Source organism: Poromitra crassiceps (genome assembly GCF_964638095.1).
Source record: "Poromitra crassiceps genome assembly, chromosome: 2".
In the NCBI taxonomy this organism is placed as follows: domain Eukaryota; kingdom Metazoa; phylum Chordata; class Actinopteri; order Beryciformes; family Melamphaidae; genus Poromitra; species Poromitra crassiceps.
In genome coordinates, this window is record NC_139624.1 from 87,999,233 (window position 1) to 88,026,593 (window position 27,361).

General features: G+C 44.0%; 2 protein-coding genes across 2 annotated transcripts in view; both read left to right on the forward strand.

The window, feature by feature from the left end:
* Nucleotides 1–5,518, forward strand: part of smchd1 (structural maintenance of chromosomes flexible hinge domain containing 1) — a gene marked incomplete at its 5' end in the record, with an annotated part of 72,510 nt that extends 66,992 nt beyond the window's left edge. The window contains 5 exons of the mRNA XM_083663356.1: nt 446–555; nt 1,345–1,415; nt 4,761–4,935; nt 5,027–5,185; nt 5,294–5,518. Of these exons, the coding sequence (XP_083519482.1) occupies nt 446–555; nt 1,345–1,415; nt 4,761–4,935; nt 5,027–5,185; nt 5,294–5,391 (613 nt within the window). The 3' untranslated portion in view covers nt 5,392–5,518. The remainder of the gene's footprint in view (nt 1–445; nt 556–1,344; nt 1,416–4,760; nt 4,936–5,026; nt 5,186–5,293) is intronic.
* Nucleotides 5,519–10,994: 5,476 nt separating this feature from the next.
* emilin2b (elastin microfibril interfacer 2b) lies at nt 10,995–27,211 on the forward strand (the record flags this gene model as incomplete). Its single annotated transcript, XM_083663357.1, has 8 exons — nt 10,995–11,137; nt 11,402–11,527; nt 15,401–15,579; nt 15,875–17,536; nt 24,344–24,586; nt 25,123–25,176; nt 25,610–25,726; nt 26,167–27,211. 8 exons carry the CDS (start codon nt 10,995–10,997, stop codon nt 26,493–26,495), a joined length of 2,853 nt encoding a protein of 950 aa, XP_083519483.1. The 3' UTR covers nt 26,496–27,211.
* Nucleotides 27,212–27,361: the final 150 nt, after the last annotated feature.

Sequence of the window (27,361 nt, forward strand, 5' to 3'; positions counted from 1 at the left end):
CCGCGTTGCGGTCGTTCTAGTTTACTTTTTACATTGATTTTGTCATTTGCTCTGTCCAAATGAAAGTGAAAATGTCTGATTTAATGGGCTATTTCATTTCAAGGCAATAAAAAAGTAGATTTGAAAGCGCATGAAGACTTTTGACATCCGCTATACATTTTAGTACTGGTTTTATGACACAACAGCTTGTAAACAAAGTCCCTCTTTCATGTTGATTTACAGTGAAAATGTCAGTCATAATTACCATGTTAGTTATTTCAAATTTTTAAATAGAGGTGAGGGCAATTGCATTGCTCCAGGTCCCTCACTGGGGCAATTGATTGAGTTAATTATCACTTAACACAAAAACAAATTTCTGACCCAACATCCATCTACTGCTTCTGGGGCAAAGTTGCAGACTGTCACTGTACAATCCATTCTCTGATGAGGCTTGATTGGTTTGCAGACCCTTGCCGCACGTAAGAAATGGCCACAGTCTCTTTGATCCCACTGGGAACCCCGTGTATGTCAGAGATCTGCTACTGTACCCCCACAACAAGGACAGCTGTGACAAGGGTGAGTTGCCTTGCATGGAGAGATTTCCCTGCTGTTTCTCTGCAGATGAGTAGTACTAAGCCATCCTTTCTGTGCAGCTCCCATGGGCCGGTTGCACAAAACATTTCCCTTAAAGTCTGAGTTAAGGCTTTCCTTAAAATAAAATATGTTGCACAAAACATCCTTAAGTGTTCTCCTTAAGGTTAAACATTTTAAGGAAACCTTAACTTGTGCAACCGATTTTATTTTAAGGAAACCTTAACTCGTATTTCAAGGAAAATGTTCACTCAAGGTGTTTTGTGCAACTGGCCCCAGAGGCTTCCCAGATCCCTTTATGTTTGCTGCTGTTACGGTCCCCCCCCCCTGCCCCCTCTTATCCTGGATTTTGGGTAAATGGTTCCAGACTGAATGAATGGGGGTGTACACTTCTGGGGTTCCTCCCTTGGGGCCTTTGCTACTGCAGCGGAAATTGGACCTCTTCCACCAATGAACTTTCAGAATTACTTTTGATTTAGATTTAATTCCTTTTCTTTGTCCTCGTGCTTAATGTATGAAATCAGGTTCTGTCATTTCTTAGATTTGAACTGATGGTTTCCTGTAACAGATTTACATTCTTTGTCTTCCTTTGTTATGCTCGTTGACACTGAAACATAAATATATCTGTTTTAAATTAACAAAGTACAGTGAGCTCTAATAAGATCATCAATCTCTTATGTCCTGTAGACCTACAAGAATAGTATGAGGAGTTGAGGATTTAATGACTTGTTAGAATGGGTGTTTGATAGTTTTCTCCTTGTGCTTTCCTTGCAGTGTTTAGAAACATACTGGGAGACACTATTATGATTGATGACCTGGACTCTGCAAACAACTACAGAAGGGTGGTGAGTGAGCTGTGCCTGCCATGTGGAAAACCAGAGATTAGCCGGCCTGCCCTGCTACCTTCCTTACTCTAACTAAAGCCATGTCTACATTAGGCCATTTTTTAGGGATCTACACTTTTGTTTGCATCTATTGTCCACACTACCTCTATTGTTTTGAGTGTTAAACATGAAGACTCCGGTCTCCGGCGGCCGAGCCCGTCTTCGTCATCAAAATCCGGGTTGGAATGTTAATGTACACGTGGAATTTTAAAAGATGCAAGTAACCTACATGTACAGCAGGTGGCGGTAAGCACCTTGAAGGTGTTTTTACAACCCGCGAGTTGAGAGAAGAAGTGTCATTTCAACTAACGTTACAGCATTTGAGCATGGATAACCAAATTCTGACCTTGTTATTAAATTTCAGAATAACAGAACCAGAATTTGGTTATCCATGTTTAAAAATGTGTGATTCAAAGCCTTATGTTGGCACAGCGTTCCCTGCAGCAAAGAACGCAAGCTACTATTCAAGCGTTATGGGACATTCATAAGGTTACTCTGGAGTCTTCCGGTCTGTTGTTACTACGCAACGGTAGCTTTGGGGGTAGCGTAGGGGATGGCTGCTGTTGTTTTTAGATCGCGTTTCTGGCGGAGTGCAGAGAACTGTTCGGAAAGCAGCAAATTGGAACGGCAAACGCGATCTTTTTCACCGTGCCTAGAGCTGCTGTGTGACTGGTTGTTTTAACAACAAGAAATTAAATTCAAGTCTCCAGTTTTATGTAATACCAGTGTTTAATCAAAAAGGAAAAATTGCTGGCGGCGATCAAGAGGAATTAATTACGTGGGGAGAGTAAACCATATTAGGCTATGTATGTCTGCTCAGCTCATTTCACAAAAGGTAAGAATAATGAACACATCTCATAGCATGCTGCGTGTGATGTTTGTTACAATAACCATGGGCTTACTAAATGGCCTGCATTTATATAGCGCTTTTATCCAAAGCGCTTTACAATCAGTAGATAGTCTACATTCACCCATTCATACACCGATGGCGGCAGGCTGCCACGCAGGGTGCCTACACACCATCGGGAGCAAGGAGGGTTAAGTGTCTTGCCCAAGGACACAACGACAGCAGCTGGGAGGGAGCGGGGATCGACCCGCTCTACCTCTTGAGCTAAAGCCGCCCCTTACTATAGGAGAGGATCGGGCTGGATAGATTTGCTCCACTCACCAGCTAAACAATCTAATAGGAGAGGAAATAGATTCAGTGTTACTGTCCTTCAGGGCACAAAATGGCTGGTAGATCCACTCACCAGCTAAAAAATATCACACTTGGAGAATAGAGGAGATAGATTCAATGTTATTGTCCTTTGGTTCTGTGTACACGCAACGCTACGCAGCGCTGTCTGGGGTAGCCTACGAAAAACCTGTCCGTTTTGCTGTTGTCTTGCTTGTCACTAAGTACGCCCGACTGCTATAAATCAATGAAGTTTTTGGCAATATTTGGGCTACAAACCGAAGTTCAGACCATGTACGTGTCTCATTTATTTACAAAATTCATACCCGCGCTCATTGTTTTGAATGGCGAGTTTCCCCCGTTCCCGTGCTGCCCCCCTTGCTCACGTAACGTCAGTGTAACCTTTACGAATCGCCTTCTTCTTCTTTGCCTTGGCTGTAGGCGTAGTTGCTGCCCTCTCAATGTGGACTCCAGTACTACACATTAAGGCATGTGCATGCCCAGTGTATGTGAAGCATCATGTAGCATGCGTCTCGCATGAGCTAACATGGACGGAGCCTGCTCTGTGTAGACTGGGAAGGCTTTAACTATGAGCCTGCTCTGTGTAGACTGGGAAGGCTTTAACTATGGTGTTTTGGCAAACACGGTAATGGAGATGTAGCTAAATTGTGGCTGGGTATCGCCACTGATTTCCCGATTCAGCTCCAGTTCACAAGGTCCCGATTTGATTTCCAATTTGATACAATATCAGTTTGTTTAGGGATATTTCAGTTACAGTACCAATTTTGCTTGGATATGAAAGAGATTCTCAGAGAACCAATGCTTATACAAGGAACCCTCTAATCTGGTGCATTATTAAAAATGTCCATGTTTACATTAAGAAATGACCCCAAAGCAGTTACATGAATGTACTTTTATTTAACATGACCAACACAATACAGCAGTCAACACAATATAGTGTTGTGCAACTCTACAGACTCTACAGTCAGTGAGAGTGACCCTAAGTGCTTTCTGGAGTGCACTATACAAGCAACAACTTTACAGGGTATCTGCAGGGTCTTGAAAAGTATTAAAAGTTCATAAATCAATTTAGGAAAAATGAAAGCCCTAAAAAGTATTAAAAAGTCTTAATCACCATTTGATGAGGTATTCCATTTTGTGGCTGATTATGTTAAATAGGCGTTATGATATTGTCTCATATCGATCGCAGACCCTTGAATTGAATCAAAATTCATATTGTGGCAGATTTTGTGATATCAGCAAGTATATCGTTGTCCAAAGAATCTATATAATATTGTATCGTGATTAAACTTGTGATTTACACCCCTATTGCTGATGTGACGGAAGTGGCGTTGAGGTCTTAAAATATATTGAAAAGGTCTTAAAAGGTATTTAATTTAACTTCAGGATTCCTGCATATGGCCTGCTCTTAAAAAAAAGGTCTTAAAAGGTATTGCATTTAACTTGGATTCCTGCATATACCCTGCATTAGTTTTTACATCGTGACACAATACTATTGGGGTTGAAGCTGTCAGGATCCACGGGAAAAGGCATAGAGGCATGAAATAGACCACGCCCATCACGGGGGAAAGCGCTCCATTCACTCCCACACACCAGTGTCATATGTAAAAAATCGCCAAATTAAAGTTTTTTTGTACTCCCGAGCAAAACAAGGAAGCCATTGAGAATTGGTGAGAAGAAAAATGTGGGTCTAGCTGTCAAGGAAGTAAGTTGGAATGTCTCGGAGGAAGCATGGAGCCAGTTTCGGCTCTCCCCAGATCGGCAGAGGGTGGAGTAGCAACCAGGATAAATAAATTGGATTAGCACTAATCCGGGGGGGAATATTATAAAATAAAATAAAAAAGGAAGTAAGTTGGAGTGTTCAACTGCCGTATATATGATCTTTGTGTGTGACACACAACCATGCACATAGGAGAATGCCAGGATGGGGGGGGGGGGTTTACCCCCATTTTGGGCGTGGTTTCTAAATGATGACGCGCTCCGCAGTGTCTCTATGGCCTATATTAAAAGATCCATCTCAGGATTTTATGAATCGATATTGGATCGTTCAAATTAAGTTTGATTTGATTTTTTTAAACCCACCCCAACTCTAAATGTTCTGTTGCTTACAGGTGGTGCAGAATAAAATGATGTGTCCCACCATCTTGACCAGGCAGGGTGAGAGGATAAGTGCCAGGGGGAAGTTTGGTGGAGCGCAGAACAAAGCTCCTCGGATTGAGAGATTGAATGGTCAAGTGTTTGGGGCCCCCCTCCCTCTGCAATACCACACCCTGGATGAAGAAATAGGTTACATCTCTGATATTCATTTTTCAAGTTTGCTTCATTTGTTGTGATCCCACAAGTCAATGTTCATTAATATGTCGTTTTTGTTTACTAGGGCTGCTCCATCAGTACCAGTCGGCTCTGCAGAAGAAGGAGCTTGCGAAAAAGGAGCGCGACGCACAAATAAGAAAGCTGAAGGAACCTGATGTGTGCAAAAAAGAGCAAGCGAAGGAGGAAAAGATTAAGCAGTTGGAGGAGATTGAGATGCAGCTCGGTGCGTTTGTACAGTAGATTTGTGAGCTTGAAGAAGAAGAATAAGACGACCTATTGGCTTGTGTACTTATTGTTATTGTTGTCTAATTGGTCCGTGTTCTCCTTTCAGCAAGCACTCCCAGAAGAGCAGTGAAACGGGCTGCTGAGGGAGCTGGAGAGACATCCAGCTTCATGACAAAGAGACCTAGGCCTGGAGCCAATAATTAGTACTACCTCAGTATTTTTGTTTGATCTGTTCTGATCTCTGTTTTACATTTTCATGTTAAATCTGTGAAATCTTATTTCATTTGTGCAGTTTTACGCTATATTGTTTTTGTATATTTAAGTCACTATATTTAGGTCACTGATTTTGATTGTGTTCCTACTTTCTCTGTTATGTCTTTTTGTAGGCTACTGTATATCAAAGAAAATATATTTTACTGTGTTCAACCTTGCTTGAGTCTTAATTTCTATTCACTGTTGAATTAATCTAATTGGTAAACCCAAAATGTGGGGAGAAGTAAAGGCACGCACCTTTTTACTTAGGGTATATTTTTGTGGTAACACTTTACAATACTGTAACACAAAAATTGGGTAGTTACTGAGGAACGAGTCAGGAACGAACCATTAGTTCATGAATAGTTAATAGGTAGTTCCTTAATGGTAGTTACTTTAGAACTGCCATTAGTTACCATGTTAACGAACCAGTAAGTAATGATTACTTCCTTAAAAATATTTTTTTTCTTTTTTTCTTTCACTAGTTCATGAGTAGTTAATGGTTAGTTCCTTAATGACCCTTAATGGTAGTTCCTTAAAGATCCTTAATGGTAGTTACTTAAGAACTGACCATTAGTTACCATGTTAACGAACCAGTAAGTAACCAGTAATGGGTAGTTACTTAAGAACAGACTATTAGTTACCATAGTTGTTACTAGGGAATTAATCATTAGTTCATGATTACTTCACCATTAGTTACCATATTTGTGCCCCCTCAAGTAAAGCAGGCCATCATACTTAGTTGTTACTAGGGAATTCATCATTAGTTCATGGTTACTTTGCCATTAGTTACCATGTTTGTGCCCCCTCAAGTAAAGCAGGGCTTCATGCTTAGTTGTTACTAGGGAATGCATCATTACTTCATGATTATCTTACCATTAGTTACCATCACCCTACCTTTAACAAATAAATACAAGAGTTGTTCCAGGTGAGGTTTGAACCCTTGGCCACAAGATTGCAAGATTATCTGTCTGGTTCTCTACCAAATGAGCTATCCAGACTGTTAAGCTGTATCAGTCGGTAGAGCTTATACTATGTATTTGCAGACCGGAGACCAAGTACTTATAGTATTCAAGGTATGTTCTATCCTTTCTGTCCAAGTACTTATAGTTTACATGTATATGTATATATTTTTTTAACCAAAATAATACTTTATGTCCAAATCTGATAGTTTTAAAGGTATGTTCCACCCAAATACTACATTCTGTCCAAGTACTTATAGTATTGAAGGTATATACCACCCAAATAATACTTCATGTCCAAGTACGTAGGTATATATCCAAGTAAAATACTACAATTTCGTTTTCCACTGATTACCAGGGGCATGTCCTGGGTCTTCTAAGCTAACTTTGGTGCTCAGAATGTGGGTAGAGGGAGGCTGGAGGGCGAGGGGGCTGTTCTGGGTCTCTGAGACTGACCCTGGTGCTCCGTGGTCGGGTAGAGGCAAGCTGGAATACAGCTTTAAAATTATAAGTACTTAATCAGAAAGTACTGTAGTATATGGTATAAAAACGAAGTACTTTTGACATGAAGTAGTATTTGGGTGGAATATACCTTTAAAGTATAAGTACTTGGACAGAAAGCAGTTTTAGTAGGCCTATAGAATATACCTTTAGTTCACAACCTACGCCATTCACTGCTATTCAACTGGCGGCCCGCGGGCCGAATCCGGCCCGTCAATCAAGTCCGACCGGCCAGCGAATGAGTTCCCCAAATTTTTTTTTTTTTTTTTTTTTTTTTTTTTTTTTACAATTAAACCTCATATACTTATTACACTCGACTGGTTGTTTTTCAGATGTGATGTGAATCTAAAGTGAACTAAACAAGTCAGATCCACTATAAATGTTTTTCAGTAGATGCTGTGATGTAGCCACAAGAAAGGTGCAATATTCATGTTTTTCAGGAGATGGCGATGTGATGTAGCTTATCAAGAAAGATGCATTATAAATGGTGTTTCAGGAGATGTGTGATGTTGCTAGCTATAGGTTCTAAACAAGAAATATGGTTCAAATGTTTACAGTAGTTTTCCTTTCTTGCTGCACTACAATGTTACAATGCTGTGAGACAGAGCTAAACACAAAAGATGCAATATTAATAGTTTTTCATGAGATACTCAGTATTTAATACTAATACTAATAATAGAAAAGGAGAACATAGCCTACTGAATAATGACATCACAACAGTATAATCCTAATGTTAATTTAAAATTAAATATTCTTCTAAATATGGATAAAAGTCCAAAAAAGATACATTTTTCTTCGACGCTGCCCTTGAGGGCAGCGTCGAGATTCCATTCCTTACAGCACCCCCTACTTAATAATAGTTCCAGCGCGGCTGGCGCATTGTGTCAAGTGTACATATTGTAATGTAAACAGTGACTCACGTCATCGCACCGGCCGCAGCTGATGGGACTGATGAGCGTCAGGTGCGAGTGATTGGCAGCCGTGGGTCGCTGACAAAAGGAGAGAGCCTGACACTTGCCTCTTGTTCTGGGAGCGCGCGGATGCTTTGCGTGGGGCTGTGTTCAAAGCGGGTGGGGCATTCGCAGCTGGTTAGGGCTGCCGGTGTGAAGAAAGTATATGTCAGCGTGGGTCCAGTCTTGTCCATGTAGGAAGGAGAGGGTTAGTTAGGGCTCTTCTATAGGAACGTCAGCTCCACCGTCGCGCCCCAGCAATCATTCCGCCTTCGGCCTGCCGCCGTTGGCGTCTGCTACGCTACCTGTTGCAATCACAGACTTGGTTGCTGTACCGTCCAGCGAAGCAGTTTCCTCCCGGGGAGTTGGACGGTGCCTACAGCCTTGACCCCGGGGGGGGGGGGGTCTCGGTGACCACAAAAGTTACGTATGTTTTAACCTTTTGTGTATCGTCCATTCAATTAATGAATTCATGAATGAACTCCATTGTATTTCCTATTGTATATTTATTCCATGTGTGTTATAGAGGGAATAGAGGGAAACTGAGTGGGGTTGAGGAGCTTGTGATAAGGGGGGGGGGCTATGTATTGTGCTCACTCGTATTTTCCTTATTAGATGTGTCATGTGACCCTCTGTGTGTAGTGTGTTAGGGTTTACATATCGTATGTGTACAGTGGCTTGCAGTGACGTTCTCTTAAGCAGTGATATGCTCGTATTTGCAGTGGCGTGCTCCTACTCGCAGTGAGGTGTTCTTCAGCAGGAATGTGCTTTTACTAGCCGAGATATGCTCTTATCCTGATGTGTTTGCATCCTTTGATGGTGGTGTGTACATTATGTGACCAGTTCTGTGTTAGGGTTTACATATCATATGTGTGCAGTGGCTTGCAGTGACGTTCTCTTAAGCAGTGATATGCTCGTATTTGCAGTGGCGTGCTCCTACTCGCAGTGAGGTGTTCTTCAGCAGGAATGTGCTTTTACTAGCCGAGATACGCTCTTATTCTGATGTGTTTTGCATCCTTTGATGGTGGTGTGTGCATTATGTGACCAGTTCTGGGTCCCCCTTGGAAGACAGCAATTCTTTCTTCATTTAGTGACTCCAAACTCCCTGTTTTAATTTGTGCCTTAAATAAAGATCGTTATATTGTACCTGTACTCCTGGTGGTTGCGTGGTTGTTTCCAGTATTGACATTTTGATCCTACATCTCATTTTGGGATATCTGGTAGCCTTGGCCGGCTTAAAGCTAATCCAAACAATTACTACAATATAATGGCTCGGGGAACGGTCCGGCCCCCGGTCCCTGGTTTCTGACAATGCGGCCCCCTGAACAATTTAGTTGAATAGCCCTGACCTACGCCTTGCCTTGCCTCAACCCACGCCTACGCCGAGCTGGGCCTGAACCTGTAACGCTTTTGCGATCACACTGCACGCCTTTTGCACGCCGAACCTGGAGCCGAGTCACAAGCGCCTCTCCTCTCTCCCGACTGTGTTTTTTCACGTGTTGTCCAGAATTGTCATGGGTAGCCTCTAGGTAAAATACATCTGATATATTTAATGTTTTATTGATGCTGGATATGTATAACCAGGTCTGACTTGTCTATAGTCGGACATTTTAGAGGTGATCTTGCAAGAATATGTGCTGGCACAACAACATTGTCCATCTTGCTTCTTCGGTGGCTATTCTCTCTCCTGAAGATTTGTTTGCCGACAGGGAGAAAGCCCCACGTGATAGACACCCGTCAATCTCTCTCTCGCTCAATCTCTCTGCTCAACACTGTTGTAGAAACTCCATTTTATTTTGAAATTCAGTTGACTTTGCCATTTCCCACGGATATTGTCGCCTTGTCGGCTTCAAAATAGAACTCACGCCTATTCGATAAAATCGGCAAGGCACAGGCAAGGCGTGGGTACACGCAGGGTTCACGCTCAGGCGCACGGTGTACACATAGGATAGCTCAGTTGGTAGAGAGTCAGACTAATCTTGTGATCTTGGGGCCAAGGGTTCAAACCTCACCTGAACAACTCTTGTATTTATTTCCCGCGTATAGGTAGGGTGATGGTAACTAATGGTAAGATAATCATGAAGTAATGATGCATTTCCTAGTAACAACTAAGTATGAAGCCCTGCTTTACTTGAGGGGGCACAAACATGGTAACTAATGGTGAAGTAATCATGAACTAATTCATATTAACAACTATGGTAACTAATAGTCTGTTCATACCCATTAACTAATATGAACTAGTGGCAATTTCTATTTTTTAAGGAAGTAATCATTACTTACTGGTTCGTTAACATGGTAACTAATGGTCAGTTCGTAACTACCATTAAGGATCTTTAAGGAACTACCATTAAGGGTCATTAAGGAACTACTCATGAACTAGCGAAATAAAATAAAAAATTAAGGAAGTAATCATTAGCCTACTTACTGGTTCGTTAACATGGTAACTAATGGTCAGTTCCTGACTAGTTACTCAATAACTACCCATTTTTTGTGTTACAGTATTGTAAAGTGTTACAATTTTTGTTTTACACAATTTAGCGGACACATCCTACTTTCTCTGATGTGAGATAATGACAATGTCGAAATGTCTGAGATATCTATGCTGCTGAGATAGCCTATCTATCTATGCCTACATCAAAGATACCCCCCCCGGTCCAATTTTTCTTGAGTCTTAAGTAACTTGTATCCATTGATTTATTTGGGCCTACTTGATAGCCCCAAACTATGGATCTGGACGCACCTTCAGATGCGCACCTTTTTACGCATGGGATTGGGTGCTTTTTCGAAATAAAGACTCAAATTTAGGCTTCCGAAATGACGTGGGTGTAGGTTATTGTGTAGTATTTGGATGCGAGAGGAGCGTAACCTGGGCGTGTGTGTGTGTGTGTGTGTGTGTGTGTGTGTGTGTGTGAGTGTGTGTGTGAGTGTGTGTGTGAGTGTGTGTGTGTGAGAGAGAGAGAGAGCCGAGGAAACGGAAAAAGGCATCTGTCAGTGTTGGAAGGACGCTGGATGAAGCTTTTTAGGTCTTGGCATACAGAGAGGGACCAAACTGCGGAGACTCACTGATCACTGGATCCCAAGGAGCTGTAGCCTACTTCTCATCGGAATCTGAAATAATAGTGTAAAATATTGAAGCCTAACCATGAAGAGCGTAATCTCCGGATCACTCAAAAATCCACTTGTCCACTTTTTACTAACTTTTCCATTAATCAGCGGAACTCCGTTTCAGTATAACATGTTTCAGGGCAACGCGTATTCTGGCACCGAAACAAGACAGAGAAACAAGTGAGTCAACGGAACGTCAAAATGTGTTTTTTTGTGTTTTTGTAATGTGCATGCTATTGATGTCTTTGTTCGTGTTGTAATGTAGGATAACACTTAGGCTATAATACAATGCTCCCCGTACAGAGAAATTCTCCGTGCGCTATTTTAAGTTGAGCAATATAAACTTAACGTAGCCTACCACCTGAGCCTTTGATAAATTGCACTATTTCACATCAGAACTGGATAAACTTCGCATCCTTAAATTGTGACTGTTTTTTACCACAGAAACTGGTGCGCCTATGTTGTGCATAAGAACGTGAGCTGTGCCGTCGTGGGAGGCACGGAGAGTTTCGTGCAGCCGGAGGTCTCCCCGTGTCCGCTGCAGCAGCCAAACTGTGCGCAACAAGTGATGTAAGTCCCCAGATGGGTGGAGGGCGAATAGCTCGACTGGTAGCCTACCTTTGAACCAGTGCTGTTCTCAAACTTTTTTCACGTAAAGGACCCCTACGCCCTAAACTGACACAAATTCAACCTCCATTTGATAAGTTTTGTCCCAGGGTCACCCATCTGATAGGGTTTTTGCTTTTAACTTTGAGGTTTTGTTACAGAAGGTGTATGAAACCCATTACCAAAATAGTCATACATTCTGTCATCCTGTTACTGTTACTTAGATGGAATTATAGTAAATACAAATTATTCCGAAGAGAAGAAGAGAACTCGGGTGGTAATAACATACTGTAGCCTGCCCTACCCCCAAACAATAATAACATACTGTAGCCTACACCCAAACAACAAAAAACACTAATGGACGTGGTAACTCTGCAGTAGTCCATTGTGAGTTTATAGTGACCCATGTAGTTAGGCTACTTAATGGTATTTCTCTTTTGCGGTATCACTATAAAGTCCATATATCCCCATGGTAGACCTATTGCATGTAGGCTATAGTTTATCGTTTTGAAATGTATTAGGATCTATTATCCTACAGTTCTTTTTCCAAGACCAAACTTGACAAAACCTTCAGAATAAAAACCAACATACATTGTGTAGGCTACAATAAATAATCACAATTATTATTTCATATAGCTGTAATCTGATCAACTATTATGTAAAATGTTTTGCGGAATAATGAAGTGATTAAACGAGGGGCTCTATAATCTTTAATGAAGCATCTGCTTTGAATCGTTGAGGCCCTTGTAAACAGGAGTCGTTGCCTTGGTTTTGCTTTCATGTACTGTAGATTGTGCAACATTGAATCCTTGGACCAGGGCCATGTGAGTCAAGGTGTCCTCGATCCATGTGCTGGCTACCAAATGGTGGCAAATCTGCAGTTTTTTACGGTCCACAACTTGCAGATTAATTAGAAGTGCCACTGTTGCGCCTCTGTCTGCAGACTTGTCAGTAAACTGATTGTTATTACTGGGATTCCAAGATTACATAGTTTTTCAGAGTGGAATCACTGTGCAAGCATACTTTGGCAGAGTTTAGTATTTCTGTTTGTATTTCACATGTGTTGTAATCGTGATTGCAAGATAGTAGGCTATTGTTTGAAAACTCACTCGAGATGTGAGCATTGGTCCAGATTTGAGGAATGTAATCTTTTTTTTCAAGATTCAAGATTTTTATTGTCACTCCATGGTACAAGTATCACGTGTGAAATTCTTGTGCTGTGGACTCCGTTTACAACATAGTACAAGTATAACAGGGCATATGAGTGCGAAAACAACAAGAGACACAACAAGCAATAAGGCAGTATAGTGATAAGACAAGTCAGAGACAGTGGCATATTCACTGCACATAGGTGCACATGTCGTGTGCATACTTTAGATGTGGTCTCTTTATATAGTTTTAAACAAAAACTAGCTGAGGTCCTTGCCACCTGCTGCTCCTGCTTTGAGGTGTAGCACTCTCTTCTTGACTTTTTACTAGTTGTCTCTCATGTTGATGAGGCATGCTTTTGATTGTACTGTTTTATTGCACTGGTCTTTTAGATCATTTCTATTTGTCTTAAATTTTCTCCATTTTGAGTTGATGTGGTCAAATGACAGAAATTTTTGTATATGTATTTGTACTTGTGTATTATGTACGACGTGAAACGTGCTTTTGCCTTCTTGGCCAGATCACCCTTGAAAAAGAGACCTCGGTCTCAATGGGTTTTTATTTTCTGGTTAAATAAAGGTTTGATTGATTGATTGATTCAACATTTTAAATTCGGCGTATTTGACATACAGGTGCAAATAGCATATTCCTTATTAAACATACAATTAAACTCAGCGTTTTAAATTCGGCGTATTTGACATACAGGTGCAAATAGCATATTCCTTATTAAACGTACAATTAAACATTAGACATACGTAATGGTAGCAGCTACAGTACGGTACAGTACGGCTACTACACTATTTGTGTATGTTAAGGAGTCTCGTGGCCTGCGGGAAGAAACTGTTCCTCAAGCGATTTGTGCGTGCTTTCGGAACCCTGTATCTTCTCCCTGAGGGTAGCAGGGAGAACAGGCTGTTGTGGGGATGGTTTGTGTCTTTGATGATCTTCAGGGACCTCCTGAGGCACCGCTGTTTATACAGTTCATGCAGATCTGGCAACTCACATCCTGTTACGTGCTGGGCCACGCGTCTCACTCTCCGTAGCGCCCTGCGGTCCATGGTGGTACAGTTCCCGTACCAGGTGGTGAAGCCGCCAGTCAGCAGGCTTTCAATGGTGCCTCTGTAGAAGTCCCTGAGGATTTCTTTCCTTAGCCCAAATTTCTTCAGGCGCTTGAGTCCGTGTATTCGCTGTTGGGCCTTTTTGACAACAGTGGCGGTGTGGCCGGCCCAAGTCAGGTCCTGGTGGATATTGACTCCCAGGTACTTGAAGCTGTCCACCCTTTCCACCACTGTGCCGTTGATGGTGATTGGGGGGTGTGCGCCCCCCCCCCCCCTCCTGTAGTCTACAATGATCTCCTTGGTCTTGGAGACGTTCAGAGAGAGGTGGTTGTCCTCCTGGCACCATTGTTCCAGGGCCCCCACCTCCTCTCTGTAGGCCGTCTCGTCGCTCCCCGAGATCAGCCCCACGACTGCTGTGTCGTCTGCAAACTTCACGATGGTGTTAGAGGTTTGAGTCGCCACGCAGTCGTGGGTGTAGAGGTCGTACCAGAAGGGGCTGGAGACGCACCCCTGAGGCGCTCCTATGCTGATGGTCAGTGGGGAGGAGGTGAGGTTGCCCACCCTCACCACCTGGCGGCGGTCTGTCAGGAAATCCAGGATCCAGTCGCACATTGCTGTGTTAAGTCCCAGGTCCTTGAGCTTGCATACCAGCCTGGAGGGTACTATGGTGTTGAATGCTGAGCTGTAGTCCACGAACAGCATTCTTACGTAGGTGTCCTTCCCCTCCAGGTGGGACAGGGCGGTGTGGAGCACGTGTGCTACTGCATCCGCTGTGCTCCTGTTGGGGCGGTATGCGAATTGTAGCGGGTCGTGGTCCGGGGGGAGTGTGGGGCGGATCTTTGATATGACCAGCTTTTCGAAGCACTTGCTGGCTATTGGCGTGAGGGCTATTGGGCGCCAGTCGTTGAGGCTGGTCACTTTCTGCTGCTTGGGGATGGAGATGATTGTCGCTGCTTTGAAGCAGGAGGGAACGCGTCGGAGGGAGAGAGACTGGTTGAAAATGTCTGTGAATACGCCTGCCAGCTGGTGGGCGCAGGCCTTGAGGACCCGCCCGGGGATGCCGTCCGGGCCGGCCGCCTTGCGAGGGTTGATACGCAGGAACGACCGGCGCACCTCCTCCTCAGTGATGGTGAGAGGGCGGTCTGGGTCTGTGGGGGGTGGGAGGTGGGGGGGGTTGGTGGTTAGGTGGGGATGGGAGGGGGTGGGGGTGCTGAGGGGTGGGGGGGAGGGGAGGTGGGTGGAGAGGTGGCGGGGAGAGGAGGGCAGTGGGGGGGGGGGGGGGGGGAGGAGAGGTGGTAGGGGGGGGGAGAGGAGGGGGGGGAGGGGTGGTGGGGGGGAGGAGAGGTGGTAGGGGGGGGAGAGGAGGGGAGGGGTGGTGGGGGGAGAGAGGTGGCAGGGGGGGAGGAGGGGAGGGGTGGTGGGGGGAGAGAGGTGGCAGGGGGGGGGAGGAGAGGAGGGGGGGAGGAGGAAGGGGGGGGGGGTGGTGGGAGGGAGGGGGGGGTGATGGGGGGGAGGAGGGCCCAGTGAGTAGTTATTAAACCATTATAAACCATATTACGACTATAAACCTTGTATCAATGAATTTGAGAAAGCTGTAGTATTTATCTCTTCACATGCTACATGTTCCTAGGTATCGGACACACTTTAGGCCCATGTACAAGATTGGCTACAAGACTGTAACAGAGCTGGAATGGAGGTGCTGCCCGGGGTACCAGGGTCACGACTGCAACGAGCTGAAAGACACAAAACCACGTCAAACAGAGCAGCTCTATGCACCTTCTGCCTCTGGGCAGATTCCAACATCACACGGTAAAAGCCATGGTTAAAACTTAGACTGAAATCTGGAAAAATATGTTAAAAAAAAAAGTAAAATTAACAAACATAACAGTTGGGAAAATTGAAAAGTAGATATGACAAACTAAAATTGAAGCTAAATCATATAAAATATTTTAAGAATATTAACTACAGCAAATAATCTACCTATGTTTACCCTGTTAGTAGGACACATTAAGTCAGACCCAGTTTTCCCAAACATGTCAGTGCAATTTGCCTCATAGGAGGTACACATTCCCAATTCCTCACCCTCTCTGTCCTTTGTCTGTAGGTCCGGAGCAACAATTGGAGGGTCAGAGAAACCATCCGTGGTTAGGGGAGGGGCAGTTTGGAGGTCAGAAGGGCCACAGGGTACCGGGGGGTCAGGGAGGAACTCGCAGTGAACACCTGGAGGAGGAGGTGCAGCGTCTGTCCCAGATGGTCCTGGACATGCAGGCGAGCATGACAGCTATGTCCTCCAATCTGCGGCTGGACCTGCAGGAGGACGCCAGTAAAATGCTGGCGACGCTGCTGAATAACCTCCGACAGCCTGCCAGCGCTCGGGGGCCGGAGACCCAAATCATTCACCTGCAGGGTCTGCCCTTAGTGCACGACACCACACAGGTGGACGAGGTCATGAACAAGATCAACCAGGTCACAGACACTCTGGAGTCCAAGAGCAACGCCTATGTGGATGAGAAGATCCGCGCTCTGCGAGAGGAGCTTATGGAGGGCATGGAAATCAAACTGTCAGACTTGAAGAACTCCTGTGAGTATAAAATCATGTCCGTTCAGGAGCAGTGTGAGGGACAGGAGACCAACTACCTCAGCCTGGCCGAGCTCATGGACTCCAAGGAGGCCGACCTCCACAAAGAGCTCCTGGACCTTAAGGCCAATTGTTGCAGAAAGTTGGCCAATTCAGAAATGGAAGTTCTGCATGGAAACACCCAGATATCTGACTCTCTTCTGGCCCGTGTGGAGAACCTAGAGCTTCGTCTGAACTTGTCAGAGAAGAACGTGGAGGTGCATTGCTTCTCTCTGGAGGAGAAGATGAGAAAAGAAGGCACAGACGTAATTACAGACTTAAAGAAGACTCTGGAGAACAGGCTGACCTTCATGGAAGACAGTGTCACAGCTCTGTCGCCATCGGGGGTTCAGGCAGAAGATCTGGATGCTCTACAGAGGGAAGTTAACACTCATAATGGCACTATTCAGGCTTTGGAGGATAGACTCAATGTTTTGGACCAGCTGTGCTCAAAGGAGTGCAGGTCTAATCTGACTCTTGTAGAAAACACCGAACAAGACTTCCAGAGCTGCAGAATTGCTTTAGATGCTATTCAGGATAGTCTAAAAACCCAATCAGACGGGCTTGGAGCTATGGAGGGGCATCTTCTCAACTGCAGCGCCGGCCTTGAGAACGCACACAGTGAACTGGGCTTCCTGAGAGGGCATGTGGGGAGGTTGGAGGACGCTCTATCAGATGTAGGCCGCTCTGTTAGCTGGCAGTCTCAGGAGTTGCAGAGCCTCAACTCCAGCTGCAGTCTGGTGAACACAGGGGCTACACAGGAGGCCAAGGACCTCCTGGAGCTTCACATGACACAGCGTCAGGAGCTGAGACACAAGCTGGATGAGCTGGGCAGGGAGGTGAAGGCTGAGGCCAACTACTGTAGGGAAAGAACAGAAGATGTCGGGAAGGAGATTGCCAATATGGACGGGCGGGTCTCTAGTGTTGAGAGTGTCTGTGGCAAGCTGGAGCCTATCTCAGCTAGTCTGCAGAGGATCAAAGAGGGTCTGAATAAACATGTCAGTGGCCTGTGGACTTGTATCGGCCAGCTGAACGGCACGGTGAGAGCTCATTCCCAAGATATTGGCGGACTGAAGGGGGCTTGCCAGAACCTCCAGAACCAAATCTCCAACCTCGAGGATGCAACAACCAGTTCTCCTGCGAACACAGGTAAACTATAGCTACTGTAATTTTAACATGTTTCATCGTGATCTCCAAATGAACTAATTTCTCTCCCAGTTTTATACCATGCCAAATCAAATTCATCATAGACACAGGTACTCCAATAGTAGAATCTTTGAAATGCAGTCAATCAGTGTAATTAATATTCCCTTTCAGAACCTCGTCTGGAGCCAATTTAAGTGATTTGGTTAAATGAGGCCGTAGTCGTAGGCTACGTGTTTAATGGAGGGCGTGCAATATGTGACTGTGTCAGTGTGAGAGTTGGAGGAAGTTGGATTTTCATTGAACTATGTTCGGACTTAAAAGAGGCAGGGTTGATTGAAGACACATGCTTGTTTTAATAGACCCGCTTGTATTGAGCAATGCCTTGGCCTAAAGAAATATGGCACAGTAAGCGTTTTTTGTGTGCAAGTGTGTTCTGATGTGTGTCTGTGTACATAATTATGTCTGGTTTTGTCAGTGTGTTTGTACTTGCATTTGAGTACGTGTATATTATGGGCGATAAGGCGATTCTGTTCACCTGTTATACTAGACTAGTAGGAAGCGGATCAGCTACTGTTTTTTTAAATGATCAATGCTATTAATTATTGTGAGATGTAGCTTTATTATTGCAAGCCTATCTGTGAGTAACCATTTCCATATCAATGAACATGGTCCATCACATGGGCCTGTTCATTAACGGTGCCTACTGTACGTGGCCAAGCTTGACTTCACTGAGCCTCACAGTCGTAAATGTGAACTAGAAGCACACCCGTCATCTTTATGAGCTGTGTCTCTTCTTCTGGGACCTGCTCGTTTTGAGTCATTGGTTTATGGAGCAGATGCACATGGTCCGGTCCAGTCTGGGATCCTATGGGAGATGAACTGTAATAAATAAATTAAAAAAAGTTCTGCATGATCCCAGTTCTAGTCAAATCAGAGACTACAATCTTTGTATTCAGGTTTTAGTTCAAGTTTGTTTAGCATGTCTCAAAGGAGGAACATAAACAAGCAGAACAAAGTTAGTCTTAGATTTAACAAGACATAACCTATCTATCCTACACGACCTAACGTACCAGATACCACCTATCTATCCTACACGACCTAACCTACCAGACATCACCTATCTATCCTACATGACCTAACCTACCAGACACCACCTATCCTACATGACCTAACCTACCAGACACCACCTATCTATCCTACATGACCTAACCTACCAGACACCACCTATCCTACATGACCTAACTACCAGACACCACCTATCTATCCTACATGACCTAACCTACCAGACACCACCTATCTATCCTACATGACCTAACCTACCAGACACCACCTATCTATGCTACATGACCTAACCTACCAGACACCACCTATCCTACATGACATAACCTACCAGACACCACCTATCTATCCTACATGACCTAACCTACCAGACACCACCTATCTATTCTACATGACCTAACCTACCAGATACCACCTATCTATCCTACATGACCTAACCTACCAGACACCACCTATCTATCCTACATGACCTAACCTACCAGACACCACCTATCCTACATGACCTAACCTACCAGACACCACCTATCTATCCTACATGACCTAACCTACCAGACACCACCTATCTATGCTACATGACCTAACCTACCAGACACCACCTATCCTACATGACCTAACCTACCAGACACCACCTATCTATCCTACATGACCTAACCTACCAGACACCACCTATCTATCCTACATGACCTAACCTACCAGACACCACCTATCTATCCTACATGACCTAACCTACCAGACACCACCTATCTATCCTACATGACCTAACCTACCAGACACCACCTATCTATCCTACATGACCAAACTACCAGACACCACCTATCTATCCTACATGGCCTAACCTACCAGACACCACCTATCTATCCTACATGACCTAACCTACCAGACACCACCTATCTATCCTACATGACCTAACCTACCAGACACCACCTATCTATCCTACATGACCTAACCTACCAGACACCACCTATCTATCCTACATGGCCTAACCTACCAGACACCACCTATCTATCCTACATGACCTAACCTACCAAACACCACCTATCTATCCTACATGACCTAACCTACCAGACACCACCTATCTATCCTACATGACCTAACCTACCAGACACCACCTATCTATCCTACATGACCTAACCTACCAGACACCACCTATCTATCCTACATGACCTAACCTACCAGACACCACCTATCCTACATGACCTAACCTACCAGACACCACCTATCTATCCTACATGACCTAACCTACCAGACACCACCTATCTATCCTACATGACCTAACCTACCAGACACCACCTATCTATCCTACATGACCTAACCTACCAGACACCACCAGCCTTAGACCCAAGAAGCAGTAAGGAGAAGCTTGCAAGAAAACCTTTGCACCCATTGTGCTTCTCATTCCTTGGCATTTCTCCTGGTTATGCATAATTAGCTCACTTCATGTATTTGAGATGCCAGCTTTCTCTCGTGTGCCCAATACATCGATGGTAACTGACCCCACCCTGTGGCTGTTGTCATAATAATAACTGGCATGGCCATGTAAAGCATCATTCTGTCATTGGGAGTTTTTGGAGAAAAGCGTGAAGGGGAACAGAATTATTCATGTGTTCCAGTATGGTTCCACTCTGGCTCGATGATGTTTCACCAGCGGCCATGTTGACCAATCGCTATGTAAAACTGCTTGGCCCCCTACCTCTTTTTCCCTGGCAGCTGCCGCATCCTGTTGTCTCTCTCCCTACTTATCTAAAGGGGCTGGAAAATGTTGCTTGGGAGGAATCCATTACAGGGAGATCTGCTAGCAGCTTATCAATGATCCACTCAGGCGTTCTTTGCTTCCGAGCCAAGGGTTAGGTGCCACTGATATTCATATCACAGCCTTTTCCTCACACCCTCCAGTGCTTTCTCACTCTTTTCCAGTGTTGGGCAAGTTACTTTCAAAATGTAATATACTACATATTACTAGTTACTTTCATTTGAAAGTAATAAGTTACTTTACAATATTACTGTCTGTGTAGAGTAACTCGTTACTTATTACACTACTTTTGCATTACTTTTACCAAAACAACAGCAGCAGCAGAATGACATCGCCGCCCCGGAACCATCCCGAAAAATAATTTAAACCGCCTTGAAGTCAGTGTAAACAATCCAAAATTCTAAATGTTATTCCTTTGTTATTGTCATCTATAGTGGTTATTTGCATAAAAACAGTTTGATTAGGAAATTACGATCTTTTTTTTTAATATGTGCTTTGATTTAATAAAATGTAACTCAATTTGTAACTTGAGTTACTTGACAAAGTAACTAGTATAATATTATTGAAATCCTATAAGTAATAAGTTATATTACTGAGTTACTGCTAAAAGTAATATATTACATGTAATATGTTACTTTTGTAATGAGTTACCCCCTACACTGCTCCTTTCTCTAGAACCACACCCACACTTTTCTCACACGGTTCATTTAGGTTGCTGCATTTCCATGGCTCAGTTCCTCTCCTCTCTCTAGATGAATAGTGTGAATACTCAGAGCTGCACTAGGGGTCCCCAAGTGACAGAAAGTCTGTGCCATGACTTCAGACTTCTTATTAACTTTAAAAGAGTCAGGACAGGGATGAGAAGGGATGTGATTCATCATTCCCAAAATTATGTGCAAACATCTTGCAGATTGACCAGATCACACAACGGCCTGGCATGATCTTTGACTTAAATTGGCCTCATGAAAGTTCATGAAGGAATGACAAATCCTAAAGCACTGGGATTTGGCCCGGAATCTTGTGGGAATGTAGATATTACAGCTGTGCCTGTCAGTGGAGAGCCATTTGTCAAATGTTTAGTATAATTGGAGCAATTCCTCAAACCATTAACTATCACCATTCACCAAGGAGCGTAGTTGTTGCTTATGCCCAAGAAGCACACTCCAGCTCAGCCAACAAACGTGTTGTGTTTTGACGTGCCCACTCTTTGAGTGGCCGAATTCCCCCTGCTGTCCCGGTCATTGCTCCACCCCCTATGCTGATATGAGGAGAGCCGTAGACTAGCACATGCTTCCTCCCATACGTGCAGTCGCTTCACGTTATTCCCCCCCAGTTCCCCTCCCCCTCCAAATCCCTTTACTTGTGGTAAAGCATAATAATCCTTTAATTGTTTTGATAAAGTGGCCTTAGGCCTAGACTCAGTAAAAGCCCAACACTTAGAGCTCCATTATGGGGAAGTTTAGAGATAAGGCTGAGTGGTTGGGTTGGCTGGTCAGTGACCTAAGAGAGATAAGAAAACCTGTAGGCTGACACACTGTGGCCAGTGCTCAAGCATGATAACCCCAGGAGAGCAGATCCAACAACAAGCTTGGACCTGACAGAAAGTTTGTTTTCTAGAGTGGGTGTTAACTATGACAGGTTTAACCTAAGACATTCAGATTCCCCCTTCCCCTCCCATCTAGTTTTTTCAGACCCTCCTGTACAATTGGAGAACAACCCTCCAATTGTACTTGGGAAATTCCCCGTTAGGGTGTCCCGGTCTTTGCTCCACCCCCTCTGCCGATCTGAGGAGAGTTTTAGACTAGCACATGCTTCCTCTGATACATGTGCAGTCGCCAGCCGCTTCTTTTCACCTGACAACGAGGAGTTTCACCGGCAGGACATAGCGCGTGGGAGGATCATGCTATTCCCCCCAGTTACCCCCTCTCCCAACAGGTGCCCCGACCGACCAGAGGAGGCACTAGTGCAGCAACCAAGACCCATGCCTTTAATCCGGCTTCCCACCTGCAGATCGGCCAATTGTGCCTGTATGGATGCCCGACCAAGCCGGAGGTATCATGGGGGCTCGAACCTGCAACCCTCTCGTGTTGGTCGGCAGGGAATCTACCGCTGCACTACCCGGATGCCCCCTCTCCGTTTCCCCCCTGAGTTATGCCTCTTCTAAATTCTGAGGGTAGATTTATTAATCCCTAAATCAAAGTGGAAGAGCTGAATCTGTTTTGGCAAACAGTGACTCATAAAGTCAACAGTCGTCCCAAATTGCTGTGCAGTGTGCGGTCATTATATTGGGGTATGTAATGGGGAAAAGGGCCATTAGCTAGTGACACAAGGGGCTGTTGTATCCCAGAATGGGGGGACCAAGTGACTAACAAGGGAAGAGTTTCCCAAGCCTATCTGGATCTATGCAACACGAAAGAGTTGGGGGCCAAGGGAGATCCAGCTGCGGTTGTTTACAGCTTACCTCTAATCATGACACACTCACACACACACATCCAACTACAGTGTGCTCCTCTTTTATCATCTTGGCAGCATGTCTGAAACGAGTTTTGAATCATTCCCATCAAAGGCTGGTCAGCACACACTGCAACACACACCTAGCTTTATATGCACCTAGCTTTATATGCAGAGCTGTGCACTAACAACACAGGCTAGTAAAACAAACGCACATGTGCACCTTGAGCATATCAGACTGACCCCCTGTGCTGTTTTATGGTTGCCAACTGGTCCCCCTCCACATATAGTGTTTAATAGGAAGACTTGTCTGACTTTTATAGTGAGTGACCCTTTTCCCTGGGGTGAGGGACAGGCTGTCTGCTGGATGAATATGTGGCCATGCCTTGGTATGCTGGTATGTCTTTTATGTGCTGGCTTTACCGAGTCTGGGCCGGTAGTCTCATTGTAGACCAGAGAACACTCTGCACCCAGCCGGGAGAATTGATTTGTTGATAACCCTTATTTATCCAGGTTAGCCTCATTGAGATTAAGAATCTCTTTTTCAAGAGGGACCACCTGGCCAAGAAAAGTAGCACAAAGTTACAGATGCCACAACAAACGTCTAATTACATTACAGCATTTTACATGATCAACAAATATTAAATGTTTAAACTATGAGGAAAAACAATTAAAATGCTCACCATCCTAGTAGTTTAGAGTCGACCATCCTGTGATAGGTAGCGGCCCAGTCGCCTGTCATTTTCCCTGTTTATGTCCATAATTACAGGCTAAGATGATCCCTTACTGGCTGGCTGTTAATGAGAGTCCTGCCATAAACATGAACGCAACTGTATGTTTCTTGATTGCCTTAGTTTTGTCGTCTTGTCTTTGGAATGAAAAGAAAATCCACCCTAAAATGTAATTATATGTTATTCCCTATGAATTTTGTCAGGATTTGTTAGTGCAAAATAAGCCTCTCCCCAAGTTTGCAACAAGTGAGTTAAGACCTCCAATCTGTCATGAAATCCCACTGCTGAGTTGTTTCATGGGAAATACTTAGGCCCTGAGATTTAGTGATGTTCACTGTCCAAGACTATGAAAAACAAAGTACATGCTTTTCGAGTCGTAAAATTATGAATGAGGACATGATATACAGAAACTATTAAAGTAAACGGGAGATAATTACAGTTGGTTAAATTGGCCATTTGATACCATTTTGTCCTGATGAGCATTTACGGTACACTATGTTAAACTACTTGAAACAAAGTAGTAAAACTCTCCAAAGAGATTCACACGGCCTAAAAAGTGAAAACTTTCTTTCCGGATAACCAATGGTCATTTGCCCTGTATGTAGGGCGGAATCCTCTTTATGGCTCATTGACCTCTAGACCATCTCTTACTCATAATTTGAAAGTTTTCTACTGGGGTGATGAGATATTCACTATGAAACCAGCTGGTTTGTTAATGCATCTGACCTCCAGACATCTGGCCCTGCATTGGTTTCTCTCTGACCTTATTCCTCACCGCTTCACTCCATTCCTCTCTTTGTCATTATCCTCTCCTTTCAGGTGTTCAGGGTGGTGTGTTGGAGGGCTCAGGACATCCCCAGCTGACCGAGGTCAAGCCCCAGGGGTCGACCCCTCTGGAGAGCCCCACCGTGCCGGCCGGCCCCCCGGACGCCCCCCTCTCACAGCCTCAAGTGATGGAGACCGGGGAGGCTGGTCCCCCTGCTGGCACCATGACTTTATCCAAGCTGCCCAAAGGCACTGATGGCAGCATGATGCCTGTGCAGGGCTTTGCTGGAGCCCCAGGTAAGGAAGTGAGAGAAGCAGGATAACACACACATACACTGTACTAGGGATGCATCTCTTATGTTCAATAACTTGTGGACCACGACGTAACTGTTAAGGTTTTATTTACATGATGTCACAGGCTCCATCTTACAACACCAACGACACTACGACACCTGTCGTAAAGCTGTAGCTGTCTTAAAGGCACAGCTACAACTGATGTGACGCATACACAACAGCACCGATATGAAAATATTGACATTGCTGTTATGGCCAATAATGGAGATTTGCCAATGTCGATATGATATGTATAAAACAAGTTTCTATGATAATCAAGTTTTGTACAAACTGAAAAACACATGTAAACACTGAATTTGAAAAAGTTATGTCTTTCTTTAATTCCCAAACAGTTGGAAAAGCCCATAAATCATAGATTTGCCACATTGGTTCCTCTCAATATAAAAATCTTGCCCGATACCGATATTAACATTGCTATTATTTTGTTCATCGGACCGATACTTTCAAACCCTCATTTGAACTCTCATCTTTTTATCTAGCTTCCCCAGTCAAATCCACAGACTCCGTAAAGCTTAGCATGCCCCTGATTTCAGGTAAATGCTTATTTGATTTCTGCTTCTCTGATATTTTTGATGCTTGTGTTGCTTGACAAATAAGACTCCCCCAAGTGGACAAAACTGTAAATTCTGCTCAACAGATGTGAAGATGCCTCAGAGACCATCAGCACAGAAACCGGTCATGGCTTCAGGTTGGAATAGACCCTTCTCACGGGGGCCATTTTGTGTCAAAAAGGCAGGGTAAAAACAGGTGCAAGCAAAACACTAATGAGGGTTTCCAACTTCCATGAGTGGAATTTGGAAACCCTCATTAGTGTTTTGCTTGCACCTGTGTTTATTCTGCCTTTTCGACACAAAATGGCCCCCGTCAAAAGGGTCTATTTATTCATTATTATTCCACTTCCCACTTCTATTCATATCTATGGTGTGTTTTTCAGAGTGTGTGATGTGGTCTTCCCTGTGTGTTCAGGTGAAAGTGTGTCGTTCTCAGCTGGTCTGAACCTTCTGCTATTCCCTGGGGAGATTGGAATCATTCGCTTCAACGAGGTGCTGGTCAACGATGGAGGACACTATGACCCTCATACAGGTAACTATTATTGTATGCTCACTGGCCCATACTAACAATAAAGCACACAGACTTTCAACACTCTTTACACACATCGTCTATTTTTGCCATCTAATTCACAGCTTTGTTAAACACTTGTTTCTGAAGAGCAAACCATTGACTGCCGTTTCACATCTAATCATCTCAGTCTGCAGCCAAGAAGTCCAGTTGATTTTGTTGATTTATAATCAAACACCTCGTACCAAAAATTGTGTACTGCAGAAAGTCCTGCTACACTTGTAATGAAATCAGTTTGAAGTAATTTTCCATGTAATAATCAGGTTACTGTAGTGTACAATATGAGCTGCTCATTGCAAAATAAGCCGCAGAGTGACAGAGTGATTCAAGACCCCGATACAAAGTCAAGTGCCTTCTACCTCACTGACTGATCTTGATACACATTGACAAAAACATGTCCTCAGGTATCTTCACAGCTCCCATGGAAGGCCGTTACCTGCTGACTGCGGTACTGACAGCCCAGCGAGGCGAGAGGGTGGAGGCCGTTCTCTCTGTGTCCAACCGCAGCATCCAGCGCTTAGACACAGCCGGCTTCCTGTCCGGAGCTCCACCCGTCCCACACAAACAGTGCAGCTGCGGCGGCTCCACCTCCCTCAGCCTGGTTCTCAGCCTGAAGCTAGGAGACCGCGCGGGGCTGGTGATGACCGGCGGAAAGCTCGCCATCTCGGCCTCCTCGGAGGTCCTCTCTTCTTTCAGCGCTGTCCTCCTTTACCCCAACCCAGCAAAAAGATAACCCAGGAGAAAGAGCGGACCAGCCCCTTCAGAGATAGTGTCCAGCCCATTTCAAAGACAGCTGATATCTTATGCAAGTTATAAAGTGGAGTATGGACTTCCTCACTGAGCATACACCAAGGCAAAAAGTATGTTACAGTATTCAAGGGGGGGAAACAACCTGTTTACCAGAAGGAAGTAAAGTAAGAAAGAATTAAACAAAAATAAGTTCCAGTCATTAATAACTGATTAATCAAGCTATTTCTATGAGTATTAATATATTTAGTATGTTTTCATTGGTTTGCTGTATTTGTTATTTGTTTACATTTCACTGTTTTTTTATTATCTTATTCTTAGATTTAATACATTTCTATTCTGTCAACAAATTAGCAATCTGTTCTCCATTTAAAATATTTCAACACAAATACCTACTGTACAGTAGAGGTGCCTGCACCTATACCACCTTTTCATTTCTGTCTTTAAATATCGGCTGATCCCAAATGAATCGATTAAGTTTGCTGAATGTAGAATTCGACTTTGCTATTTGTAGCCATTTTATATTGTATATTTTTTCCTCAATCAAAAAGACATGAAAACATGTTCGTGGCATCAGATTTCAGTATTGGATAAATTATCTTCTACATATATCCCATTTTATCCTGCATGAGTCCTAACCAGGAGTTCTGATGAAGACTATTCCATATCTCCCATCCCCCTTTCCCACTTTCATTGTATCAGTTGATAATATGGACAGTTTTGATTGTTATTAAACTATCATCAAACAATGCACATTACTGATTGGACTGTTTATTAAATAAGAACACAGTAAACACTATATATATACACAAGGTCACGTTCCAAAATTACTTGTAGTTTATTATAGATCAA